This window comes from Micromys minutus (assembly GCF_963924665.1).
Source record: "Micromys minutus genome assembly, chromosome: 10".
NCBI classification, from domain to species: Eukaryota; Metazoa; Chordata; class Mammalia; order Rodentia; family Muridae; genus Micromys; species Micromys minutus.
Genome location: NC_137979.1, coordinates 58,933,236 through 58,947,118, shown reverse-complemented (window position 1 = coordinate 58,947,118; position 13,883 = coordinate 58,933,236). Strand labels below are relative to the sequence as shown.

General features: G+C 49.2%; 1 protein-coding gene across 2 annotated transcripts in view; it reads left to right on the top strand.

Moving 5' to 3' along the window:
• SLC39A11 (solute carrier family 39 member 11) overlaps positions 1 to 13,883 on the top strand; it is a 321,165-nt gene that overhangs the window by 182,114 nt on the left and 125,168 nt on the right. For both annotated transcript variants that reach the window (XM_080923278.1, XM_080923277.1), the window contains exon 6: positions 12,110 to 12,280. In XM_080923278.1, coding sequence (XP_080779404.1) covers positions 12,110 to 12,280 — 171 coding nt within the window. The remainder of the gene's footprint in view (positions 1 to 12,109; positions 12,281 to 13,883) is intronic.

The following is a 13,883-nucleotide window of genomic DNA, read 5'->3' as shown; positions in this document are numbered from 1 at the left end:
ACATGCAGATAACTGTGGGCTCTCACCGAGTGGCCGTTTTGACAGCAGCTTCAGAGACTCGTAATGGCAGGAACAGGCATGTTTATGCTATGCCAAAAGACATCCTGGGGATCCACCCATGTTGGCTCCCTCATAGGCAGAAGCAACTGAGGCTTTTAGACATCCCACCCGTCCTAGCATAAGCCTGGGGATAGTCTGCTGGAGAAACCCAAGCCCAGGGATGCATTTATTTTGTGGTGTCTTTGTAAAGGGAGGCCTGGGGTGAGTTTTATGGGCATGCGTACTGCTGTGTCTAAGGATGTAATTAGGCTCTCTTCCATCTAGTTTTATATCAGCCGTACATAAGCTAGAGTTAACTGAAGTGGGCAACCACAGTTGAAAAAATTCCTTCATAAGATCTGTCTGTAAAGCATTTCCTTAACTAGTGATTGACAGGGGAGGGCCTAGCCCATTGTGGGTGGTGCTATCCCTGAGCCGGTGGTCTTTGGTTGTGTAAGAAAGCAGGCTGAGCAAGCCCCAATGAACAAGCCAGTAAGCAGCACCCCTCCATGGCATCTGCATCAGCTCCTGCCTCAGTTCCTGCCCTGCCTTCCCTCGGTAACAGACAGTCCCCTGGAAGGAAGCTGAAACAAACCCTTTCCTCCCCTGGTTTCCTTGGTCACGTGCTGTACCACAGCAGTGGTGGCTCTTCTGAGCAGGGTATCAGCACAGTCTCTTTTAGTCTCTTCCTCTGCCCAAACCACTTGGCAAGCCTGGGAACCCTCCAGCCTCAGTGGAAGACAGAAACTGGTCAGAAGATGGACTTTAAGGAGGGGTCACTTTCTTGGATGTTTTGGTTGTACCACGTGACCTCACAAATGAACCTCCCAGCAGGTGGGGCCAACAGTTCTAGCCAGGGAGGGGACTCCACTCAGCCTTGGTGACCTCAGAAGAGCCATATGATCTCCAGCACTTTGGAGACAGGTGCCAACCCCAGGGCACTGCAGCGGCTCTTGTTTATGGGTTATCCTGCTCCCCATTGTCTTCCAAGATGGTTCCTTAGCCTCCCAGGACAGCACCCAGTTCCTCTCTGAGATGCTCTCCCTGCTGAAACTAGGCACTGGCTGGAAAACACAACCTCCCAGCCTCCTTAGAGCAAAGACAGGAAGCAGCGCCTCCTACTAGGGCCGTGTTCTTTCTTCCCTATCTCCATCGATCTCACTGAGCTTGGCATCCACTGTTTACAGTGTAAGCCACAAGGAAACCCACAAGGCCAGCGCTGCCTCGGGGTTTTAGGTCCCTGGGGCCTTTTATTGTCTGATGTGGCTTTAGACAGGATAGTTTTCATTTTTACTGTACCACACTGGATGGGACTCCATGTACAGGAGTTGAACTCCGAAGTGGGGGAACTTCTGGTCTTCTTGGATGTGGTCCTGAGGCAGACTGACTGACAGGACAGGAGAGGGTGTGGAAGATGAGGGGTGATTTAGATGGGCAGACCTGGGGATGCTGAGGGAATGCCTCCCTCAAGGTGGGGACATTTCTTTTCCTCTCACTCTGCCACGGTTTTATTTTCTTTTCCGTTCCCCCTGTGTTGTGAGAGCAAATATCCTCTTGGAAAGGGCTTTGGTCTGAGGCAAGGAAACAGTGTTTTCTCTCAAGGCAGCTTAGCTATTTTTTTTTACCTCCTAGTCTTTAAAAATAAAAATGAAATGTGCATGTGTGTGCAGGTGACCAGAGAGACCAGAAGGGGAGCTGGAGCTACCTGACTGTGAGCTGCGCTGTGTGGATGCCAAGAATGGAACACCAGTCCTTGACCAATGAGCTCTCTCTAGCCTGCCTTCTAAGCTCAAGTTCCTTTCCTCGCCACATCCCCTGGGTATTAAGAATCTCATGTATCTTCATGGTTGCCAGATGCAGGGAAGGATCAGGCATAAGCCTGTTAGGTACGTCATACGAAGACATGATGGGGAGATGTGAGCCAATGTTTCTACTCACTCCAGACAGGGTACCAGGGACAGTGCCAGTGCCAGACCAAAGTCCAGAGCTGATGAGTGGGACACAGGAAGGAGTGGCCAGAGCCTCAGGTGAAAGTCTGTTGACCCTACCCTTTTCTCCTTCTATGAGGGACTGGTTTCTGATCTCCTGGAGGGCCTCTTACCATCCTGAGCATCTCTTGTGGATAGTCACAGCAACTTTGAATAAGATGTGTGGTAGATTGGATGATACGTCCCCCATAAGAGTCAGACAAATGATTACTTGGTTGGTCCTTAGTTGGTGGTACTGTTTGAGAAGGATCAAGAGGTGTGGCCTTGATAAAGGAAGTATGTCACCGAGGGCAGGTATTATGTGTTTCAAAGACGTGTGTGATCTCCTGGTTTCCTCCTGCTGCCCCTGCCATTATAGACTCTGGATCTGTGAGCCCCAGATAAACTCTCCTAGAAGTAGTGTTTACTGCCCAGAGGACAGCATTCCCTTGTGGACTGGAGGAAGAGCCCTGAAGTTAATTTTCAAGTCTAGCCATTTTCTCCGTTGAGGTTCCCTCTTCCCAGATGACCAGAGCTTATGTCAAGCTGACCGAAACAAAACCAAAACAGCCAAACAACAACAAGCTTGCACTGCCATGCCCATACATGCTGGGGATTTGAACTTTGGCCCTCCTGGTTGTGTGACAGGCACATTACCAACTGAGCATCTCCCCTTTTGATGTAGATACTTTGCTGTCAGCTCCACTGGAGTTCGTGACAATCACATTTGCACGTGGAAGCTCTTGTACTGGGCAGCCTGGTTCAGGGCGGGCTATGGTCCAGCAGAGACGCCTCTCCAAAGTCAGGATAAATTTTGATTTCACAATTAAGTCACCGGGAGTGAATCCAGGTCCGTGAAGTTGCTGCTTGTCCTTTTAATGCAGAACATCCGGTCTGATAGATAGGCTTTTAATATTACTGGATGTTTTGGTTCTATTGCCTGAGCATCAAAATTATTTTACCTGGATCCTTGGAACGAGGACCATTTTAGTGGACGGTTTGCTTAATGGATGAGAAATCTTTCGCTAATAGTGAGCCTGCCTCTTCCGCAGCTGCACATTTAATTTCTGCCAATTATGCAGACCCATTTGCTTATTCATAAGTGTTCAAGGTACAGCTGCGGTGGCTTTTGGTGCCTGTCAAAACATGCACTACCTGAGAAGACCGGGAAATCAAACGAGCCGCCTTACACGGGCAGCTTCTGACCGCTCCGATCACCGTGCAGCTGGTGCCTGCTGGAGCAATAAGTGGAAATAACCTTTCTGGCTAAGAAGGCTGCACATAAATTCCTGGTTGTGCTTCTCGAGCTCCATGGTGGGGCCCAGATGTCTCTCTACCTAGAGGACAGTAATAGAGCATGGGACATACTTTGGTTCTCTATCCGCAGTTCCCTGGTCTCCAGTGAACCCTGTTCGGGTCTGCAACTCTGGGAGGCACAGGAAGAGCATCGTTGATAGGCTCCAGACAGAGGCGAGCGCCCGCCTGCTCTCCATATGCAGTGTAACTAGTTTCCTCACCCTTGTTCTTGGCCAGACACAAACCGGGGTATCAGAAAAAGTGCAGCGGGCTGGTCTCCGGTGCAGCTGTTCAAGCATGAGGGCCTGAGTTCCGATCTCACGGAACCCACATAAAAGCCAGGTGCTGAAGCATTCAATAGAACCTCAGAACTCAGGGCTGAGGTGACAGAGACGGGGAAATCCCAGGAACCCAGAGGCCAGCCAGTCTAGAGCATTTTCAATCTTGGTCCCCGAGAATCTGAAAAATAAAAAAGGTTGGCATTAATTGGGGAAGAAAACTGACACCCACTTCTGCCCTCTACAGGCACTTGCATAAGTGAGTACACACACACACACACACACACACACACAGAGAGAGAGAGAGAGAGAGAGAGAGAGAGAGAGAGAGCCTAAATTTGAATTTCAAAATATAAATGTATATTTTTGTATAACTATTTTCTCATGCAATGCTTAGGTTATATTTACATGAACAAATTCTTCATCTAAAATTTATATATACCCAGCCACCTGCTTTTTATTTCCCATGTCAGGCATCTTTAGCTGGGGCCCTGTTCACAATGGGTTTTTCCTGCTGTATTGTTTGCAAAAGAGCTATGACTGCTCTAAGGATCCTAGGGCTGCTGGTTGGGTTTGGGGAGTCCATGGAGATGAGGAAAATAAGGGGCGGGGGGAGTGGCTGTGTTCCTCCTCTGTTCCCAGAAGGAGTGGTATCTCAACAGCGAGAGAGAAACTGACCAGAGTGGCTCATTGCCACAAGTAAACCAGATACAGCATTTTAGAAAAGATACTATACAATCTCTAGAAAACTCCCAAGGATCCCCAAAACCCGTTGAGACAGTTTTCTGGAAGCTTCCCTCAGCCAGGTGGATGCATCCGTCTGGTTCATACTGACCTCCCTGGCTCCAGCCTTCTGACCAGCCAGGACTCATCAGTCATTGATAGACATAAGTGGATCACATGAAAAATGACCTGGCTGTAAGGAATTAGCCAGTCACATAGTAATTACCTAAAGAGGCCTTATTTGGGCCAAGGGCAGATCACAAAAAGAGGATATGGCAAACGTCAGGCCACCACTCTCTTTGCAACCAAGAAGATACAAGTTAAGGGAGATGTCGCATCCTCTCCCACACATGAATGCATTTTTTTGAAAAGTACCCAGTACTGGCTGAAGTGTGGCCGATGAAAGGGACAAAATGCTGTCCATAGTGGTACCAGTGACGCCATCTCCCTGCTCCCTCTGAATTTCTGACCATCTGCGATGATATTTAATAAGGAAACAGTTTAAAGGCAGCCTCGGTGCCCAGAGGCATGGGAAAGCCAGAACCAATCTGTATTGCTCGGCAGTGCCTGAAGGAGCATCGAATCACAGGAGAAATCTCTTCTCTTGAGTTCAGTGGGAACCAAGAGCAGTGTGACACTGCCTAGCATAATATCTCCGCCCAGCGCCACCGCATGGGGATGCAGGGAAGGAAGGGCACTTGTCCCCCTTAGTACTTTTTCTCAGTGAGGTCATGGTGGTGTGCACCATCTTCTGTGTACTTGTTCAATCTCTCCCAGTCCCTGTATCACTCATCTGTAATTTTGTGACCAGGAAGAAGGTCATAGAGGAGCTGTTTTGGGTGGGGTGTGTTACCCCCACAGCGAGGAGGAGGGAGAGATCCTGTGGTGGTCTCTTGGACCCATTCAATTGCATTCGATTGTATTCAGTCCAAGAGACTTGGGCGAATGTCCTGACATTGATTTTTATGATGGGACCTTACATTTGTATCTCCTGGTTGTCGATCCGAAGGGCTCCGTAAGATTCGAGGACACTCCTGGTGTACAGTCTGGTAGGACTCAGTGACGGAAGATGATTGGCTGGGCAGAGATGCCTGTAATGTCTTTTCCTGCTCTTACTGTCTCCAGACAAGCGACAGGCCAGTCTCATGGCCACTGTGCAGCTGACCCACCTGCCCACTGCCTGACAGTTGGCTGACGTCATGCAGCAAAAAAACACTAACACGTCAAAACACCCCGTGGAAACCCCTTCTCTCCTTTAGCCGTCTGGAGTGAGGCCGCCGGAAGATCAAAAGCCAAGAACTCACTTTTGTTTTCCCGCCATCTTCTTGAAGCTTTCTCCTTGTCTGCCAACGTGAAGCCAAGATCAGTTAGAAGAGGGAGTGGAGCCGAGTGCCGTGGACAAACGAAGGGGTTCTCACTTGTTTATCCTGGTATGCATGTGTGTATGCCTACATGTATGTGTATGCAAACGCACGGCTGGAAGAGGGTGTACGTCCCCTGGAGTTTAAGTCACAGGTGGCTGTGAGCTGCCTGACAGGGGTGCTAGGGGAGAGGAGCAAGTACTGCCATTGCTCTGTTACGGGCTCCGCTGATGAACATGGTCCAGAAAGCCAAAGTACAACAGTCTGGTGCATCAAGTCACACAGGATGGGGCTTTTCCCAGGATAGGTGCCCGTTCTAGATTGGGAAGACACAGACAAATGGGACTCCATGTGGCAAGAGGTGGTAACTACAGCTTTCAGCAAGAGTAATAGCTTGAATGCTTTTCCATCCATTAATTTATTTATTCATCTTACATTCCAGCTGGAGCCCCCCTCTTCCTACCACCCCTCACACAGTCCTTCCCTCCATCCCCTATCCCCTTCTCCTTTGAGAAGTACACTCCCTGGGTACTGACACATTCACCGTGGCACATCAAGTCACTGCAGGACTAGGCACATCTTCTCCCCCTGAGGCCAGACAAGGCAGCCTAAGTAGAGGAAAGGGATCTATAGGCAGACAACAGAGTCAGGGACAGCCCGTGTTCTAGTTGTTGGGGGACCTTCATGAAGACCAGGTTGAATCTGTTGTTAGATATGTGTGTTGGGGTGGGGTGGGTAGGTTAAGCCCATGTATGCTTTTTGGTTGGTGGTTCAGTCTCTGCTTGGATTCAAGAGAAATCATTAGGCATATAATGGGCCTAGAACTAGCCAAAAGCCCTAGGTCCATTAAACAGAATCCCAGAGACTGAGAACTGTAGAAGATGCTCTCATATTCTCGGTTCATCAGAAGAATATAAAACTGGGCTGTGGGTTGTGTGTTTTCTGAGCCAGACACTGCACCACATTCAGTTGTTGGAACGATGTCATGGGGTAGATATAATTAAACGCATACATTTTATAGCAAGGAAATCAGAGGCCGCATTTGCTGAATGAAACCAGTAACTGAATCTGGTAACCTGAATGGGAATGGCCCTACAGGATCATATGCTTAAATACTTTATCATCAGTTGGTGGAACTGTCTGGGAAGGATTAGAAGGTGTGGCCTTATTGGAAGGAGTTGTATCACTGAGGGCAGGTTTTGAGGTTTCAGACAATTTGTGCCTTTCCCAGTGTCCTTTCTGCCTCCTGCTTGTGATTTGAGGTGTGAGCTCTCAGCTATTCTTGCTGCCATGCCTTCACCCCACCATCATGGACCAACCTTCTGGAATTGTCGGCCCAATTAAACACTTTCTGCTATAAGTTGCCTCGGTCATAGGGTTTCATCTCAGCAGTAGACAAGCAAGTGACACACTGATTGAGCTGTGGTCCTACAGTAGGCCCCGTGGTCCTTCCATCCAGTCTCCCTGCAGAGACAGCCCTGAGTTCAGACATGCAGGAAGACAGAATCCACATACATGAGCTGGACAAGGGGCTGGGTGTGTACTGAAAGAAACCATGTTGGGGTGTGGGGATGTCTTTTCTGACATGTGCTTTCTAATGTAAATTAGATGTAACATAATGCACATATGTGTACAGGGTGCATGTGTGTATTATAGGGTGCATGTGTGTCTATATGTAGGGTTTCTCACGAATTTGGGAGTTCATTGGCTCATCTGGGCTATAGTTGGAGATCACCGTGCATGCTGTGACTACAGGCACGTGCTGCCTTTAAAGCGTATTGACTTGCACACACATGGAGACAGCATGGAAGAAGGGGAAGGACTAATATATCCCTTTCCTCATTGTTTTCAGAGACTCAGCTTACTGGAGGCTTGGTTATAAGCATGCATTGTAACGATGCTCTCTAAGAATTGGGTTCTGAGGGCCAGAGAGATGGTTCCCCAGTTAAAGATTACTTATGCTCTTGTAGAGAACCTGGTCTCCATTCCCCTTATCCACATGATGGCTCAGAACCTACTGTAACTCCAGTTTCTGGCATGCTTGTGCGTGTACAGACATGCAGGCATAGAGGTCAGAGGACAGCCATGGGTTCCGGTTATTCCTTAGGTTCCTCCCACCGTTTTGAGACAGGCTTTCTCTTTGGCCTTAGGTCAGTGAACTTCTAGGAACCTGTTTAACCTCCGTATCCCATCACGCTCCCACTGGGGTTACAGGTATCTGCCCGGCTTAAAGTTTTCTTAATTACCCTTATTTGTAAAATTTAGTGTGCGCATTTGGAGGTCAGAGAGCAAATTAGAAGATTGGTTTGCTCCTTCTACCGTGAACCAGACTTGGCAACCACCTTGCCAGCTTCTTTCTTGCCAGATTTTTACAAGGCTTCAGGGGCGGGGTGGGGGAGAGTCTGAACTCAAGTCCTCATGTGGGGAATGATTGCATCCCCCGGCCCTTCCCCCACACCTCAGTGATGCTGTTCATTAACACACAGTACATAGTCACTCCATATCCCTGGCCACTCATTACTGTGTTTCATAACAGGGCCTTAGAAACAAGACCTTTCTCAGGGATTTGGAGCCGTGTGCGCTCAGTAGGCGAGAACTTGCCTGTTGTGTTATCGTAATGAACTCATCTCCAGTGAGATGTGGGGGTTTTTAGTCACGCTCTCTCGTGGCTGCTGATCTGTTAATTAGCATTGCTGTATTCATGGGAGGCCTGAGATTCCACCACTGGGCCCATTTGTTCCAACCGGTCCCTCTCAGGGACCACAGACCATCTGTGTCCCTGTGTGGCTGGACCCATGGGCTACAAAAGAGGAGGCTAGCCCCACATTCACCTCCCTAGATGTGTCGTGAACCCCTGAGGGCACAGTCATGCTTCCAGGCCATCTGCGAGTGTTCGGCTGCAGAGTAGGTTGTGAATTAAACTGCACTTTCGAGAGTGGTTTGCTGATCAAGATGGCTCTGCCACCACCGTGGAGAGAATGTCAGAGCTTGTCATGTTACAGGGGCAGCTGCGTCCCTGGGCAGCAGACAACAGTTTCTCAGCCCATGGCTCCAAGTTTGTGCTCACCAGGTGTAGTCTATTGGAATGCAGGGAAGAGAGAATTTCAGGCTTGGTATCTGGGAAGAGGAAGCAGGAAAGCATGTGCTAGGCTTGGGGACAGCACTGAAGCTGTCCCATTGACTCTAGACTGGGAGCTTGGAATTCTGGGAACTCCTGACCAGCCTCTGCAGTCTGGGTCATCTAGATATTAACTTAAGGTGTATAAAACTACTTCTGGCCTCACACACACAGAAACACCTATGCATACAGGTGAACCTACCTAGTGTGTCTGACATTGAAGATGGGACCAAGGGGCAGGAACATCACACACACACACACACACACGGTGTGGGCATCACTCAGCCTGGAGTGAATTCCAAGGGTTACCCAGGAAGAGCTGCTGTCCCACTGAGGTACTAAGTTCTCTAGAGACCAGCTATGAGTTAAGCATTGTGAAGGAGCAATTTGAGGCCTTCCTTCCCTTCCTCCTTTATTCCCCTTTCTTCTTCTCTCCTGCCCTGCCCTCTTTTCTTTCATTCTCCCCACTCCCCTTCCCTTGCTCCCCCTTTCTTTCTCATTTTAAAAAGATTTAAAAAAAAAAAAAAATGTGACTCTGAGTGCAGTTGCCAGCAGCGGCCAGAAGAGGGCACTGTATTGTCTGGACCTGGGGTTACCAGAAGTTAGCCAAGGATGAGGGAACTGGCAACCGCACTTGAATCCCTTTAAGGGCAGAACCAACTCTTCAGAGGTGATCCTTGTTTCTGCTTTAAATTGTATTTTGTTTATTATTAGTATGTGGCAGTGGCAAGGTGGCACTCAGAAGCCATGGCATGGAGGTCAGAGAACAGCTCTTAGGAGTTGGTTGTCCTCTTCCACTGTGGGTTCTAGACCCAGGTCATCTAGATTGGATTTGAGGAAGGTCTTGCCCTGCTTCATCTCCATAGAAGGGATTTCCCACTTCTGGAAAGACGCTCCCTGAGTGGTGATGGGAAGGATGAATGTTGACAGTCCCTGTCACCCTAGGCCAAGGGCATGGACTATGGTGTTGTACCCAAAGTCGCAGAGTGTAAGCCTCCTGCCGCCTCCCACAGTAGGGATCTCCAAAACACATGAGGGTGAGGTGGTTCACATTCCGCCTAGGAGGGCAGGTCACTGTCAGTTCCTCACCAACAATGGCAGAGCCTATGGACTCCATCTTCAGTCCCACAAAATAGCAGCAGCAGCAGCAGCAACTGCTTTGACCTAGAATCACCTGGGAAGAGAGTCTCAAAGAAGTACTGTCAACGTTGGGCTGGCAGTGGGCATTTCTGTGAGGAACTGTCTCAAGTTAGTGGTTGTGCGAAGACGCACTCCACAGTGGGTGGCACCATTCCTTAGGCAGGCATCCAGAACTATATTAGGGTGGGGAAACAGAGCTGAGCCCAAGCAAGTGATCATAGGTGCACTTCTTGCTCTCTGCCCTCGACTGTGGATATGAAGTGACTGGCTCTTTAAATTCGCTCCATGCTGACTTTGCTGTAATAAAGGACTATCACTGGAATTGTGAGCTAAAATAACCCCTTTCTCCCCTAAGTTGCCCTTTTGTATTTTATCACAGCTGTAGAAGTAAACTAGAATAATCAATGTCATTGCAAAATTATCCAGAGGGCAAGCCCAAAATGCAATGTGTGGCTGCCATACTCTTAGCTCTTAGGTTCTGCCCAAGATGCTCTAGGCTCCCATTAGGTCTGTCTCTACCAAGCCCACACTTCCTGTTCTTGCTGTCACGTTTATCTGCCAATATCCTAATGGATATTAGGAATAAAAAGACAACCTGGGGACAAGGGAACACATTTGGGTCACATATTAAGACACACTGTTTAAGATGGCAGTCTAAGAAACAGCAACACTGTAGTCCAAACCAGGAGAACTGCTTTGTTGAAACAGAGTCTTTTATGTACCCCAGCCTAGTCTTACATTTGAGATACTCCTGCCTCAGCCTCCCAAAGGCTGGAGTTTGGAACCTGAATCAACACACCTGTCAGTCAAATCAAAGTGGGAATTTTCAGGTTGCTAGTCTATGAACTCAGACTCTGAGCATTCCTCCGGACCTGGGCTGTCATGTATTTCTGTCTGTCTGTCTGTCTGTCCTGCTGGATGCTTGCCTGTCTTTGCTTACTGGAGCACATTGCTTCCTTCCATCTGTCTGCTGAGCTGCCTTTGTCTCCTATTCTTCTACATCTGCTCCTAAACCTGTGTGTCAGCTTCAGCACCCACACCTGCAAGTCACCCTGTGTTCTCGGAGAGGGAATCGGACTTGGCTGAGCCTGACGTCTGAGTTGTTCTCCTTGAGTCTCGGGATGACCAGGAGCAGGGTCACGCACATCATTCTGTAGAGTTCGTAGAGAAAGGGAACAGGTCACCAATGATATCAGTCCATGTGTCCAGCGCTCAGAGTCGTCCCATGCACTCTCTTGTTGAGTCTTCTTTGCTTGCTTCTAGGGTTGGCCTAACTGAGGGGTGAGGGAAGGGAGAAATGGCAAACACAGGGGCACACTAGCATATAAAAGCTGGAATTGGGCCGGGTGGGCTTTCTGATGGAGACGCTGCAGCACCCCAGACACTTGGTGCCTTACCTATGCAGAGTTGACCAGAGAGCCGAATCAAGGAGGCAGGGTTATTATATACAGCTGAACAGGAAAGCAGTTACTATACACAGCTGAATCAAAGAAGCAGGTTTAGCTAGTCAGTAGGAATCCATAGGGGGCAGTCTAGAGGCCACAAACGTGGGGACTGGGATGGGAGGAAGTGTTGGTGCACCTCTACTTCACACACTGTCCACACTCATACTCAGACCCCAAGAGAGCTTTGCCACTCTTCTGGGACTCACTCACGGAAGGCTCGGCCACTCCTGTGGGGCTCCAGTGTTGGTACTTGACATGGCCAGTGCCTATGAGTCAACAGTACCCATTCACCCAGGACTTCTCTCCCTTCCTGCAACCCCTTAACTCCCCTCCCTGATAAGCTCGGTGCTCCATTGTTTTGAATCAGGGAATTCGAGTTCAGCGCAGTGAAAACACTTGGTTAGCAAGCGTTCCCCAGCCGACGTGTGGCCGGGTCATGAAATAAAAATGATGGCCCGATTCCACAATCTGGGCTCCTTACCTGCCCTCTGTGTCCCACTTTCTGTACGGCATCTTCCCCTTCTTAGAACCAAGACTCCAGGCACAGACTGGGGGGCTCCTGGGTGCTTGCTGGGTTACTGTCCAAAGGAATGGCCGAGCCATCGAGCGATTCTTGGTCCCTGGCAGTCTAAATGTAGGATGGCCCCTGGCTTGAAGGCTTCTTCTTGCTGCTGCTTGTCCAGAAGCCAGTATGCACATTTTTACAGCCCACCCCCCGCCTCTCCGTTCTCCTTTCCAACAGACAAGCGTGAGAATGGCGAGGTACACCAGAGGAAGAAGGTGGCAGCTACTGACCTCCCAGATGACATGGGCCCCGCGGGAGCCCTGCACAGGAACTCGGGGCAGCCTGGGACGAGCAGCTGGAGGAAGATTGCTCTGCTCATCCTGGCAATCACCATACACAACATCCCAGGTAAGGAGCCACTCGTCCACACGGCTGTGCACCCTAACGGGGTAACTGTCAGCAGTGACCTCAGTCCTGTTTGGAGAGAGTGGAGGTTGCTCTTCTATGCTGTGGGTGATTCATTCTACAACAGTCTTTGCAAATCCCACTGCCCCCCCCCCCCCACTTTTCCAGTGGCATTACATGACCTCTGCTACCGTGACCCGTGGGGTCCCTTCCTTTACATATTTGGTACCAGATCGCGAGGAACATAGTTTTGTAACCTCCGTGCTTGCTAGGATGGCGGGGGGTGGGGGGGGAGGGTCCTGTAAGTGCAGGATGTCTGGCTGATGATTTTGAAGGATATGCTGAAATTCGGGGGCTTGGGAGATAGCTCAGTCAGTGAAGGGTTTGCTGTGCAAACATGAGTCTAAGTCACAGAACCCGAGTGACAGAGCTGGGCATGACGGCCTACGACTGTCACTTCAGCACTGAGGAGGCAGGGACAGGAGGACCCTCAGGGCTCGTCAGCCCATCAGATTAGCTTATTTGATTGCCGGGGTTCTCAACCTCCCTAATGCCGTGACCCTTGAATAACAGTTCCTCGTGTTGTGGTGACCCCCAACCATAAGATTATTTTTATTGCTACATTGTAACTAATTTTGCTATTGTATTGATTGAATCGTAATGGAAATATCCTGTGTTTTCCAATGGTCTGAAGCAACCCCTGTAAAAGGGTCATTCCACCCCCAAAGGGGAGATGAGCCACAGGTTAAGAAATGCTGGTCTGGTGAGTTACAGGACAGCGGGGGATGATGCTGTTACCAAACATTAGATGCACAGAGCTGAGAAAGGACTCCTAAGGTTAATCTCTAGCTTTTACACAAACACGCACACATGTGGACCCTCACACAAACGTGTACACCCACAAACATACACCCCACTATGCACATACCAAGAAAACAGTATGGAATTCTGCCTCGACTAACACAAATTTCACTTGGATGCTTTCTTTGTAGAAAAGCATCTGTAAGAACTTTTCCTATTACAGAGTCATTTAAATATCTTTGGATGTAACCCAGTAGCAGGAGACTTACTGGGTGCTTTCTTTAAAAGATGCTATCTTTTAAACAAATACTATTAAATAAAAGAAATCATATTTCTTTTAGAGCAATGGGAAGGCGTGACTAAGCTTAAAATAACAAGCACCAAGGCTACTACAAAAAGAAACACGTGAAGGAGCCCAAGCTTCTGGGGACACACTGTGGGATTTTAGCTCAGCCACCCAATGATGAGGTCATCTCTAAATACTGTTTGGTTTTCTCATGGCTGAAATGGGACTAATGTGTCACGGTTTCTTTAGAGACCTCTATGAAACATACACACAGCTGTTGGCTTCCGTACCATGCTCCGGGCTTCGGTACCACGCCCCGGGCGTCGGAACCACACTCTGGCTTTCTGAGCATTCGACAGATGGGGGCCATTGTGTAGGCCGGGCTCCTCAGGTCTTTCAACCATGACTCCGTCAGTCTTGGGTTGTTAATCATTTCCATCCATCTTTTGCTGAAATTTGAGCATGCGCAGTTGCCTTGGGGGTGGGGGTGGGGTTGGGGTTGAAGGAGGGCCGGGAGCT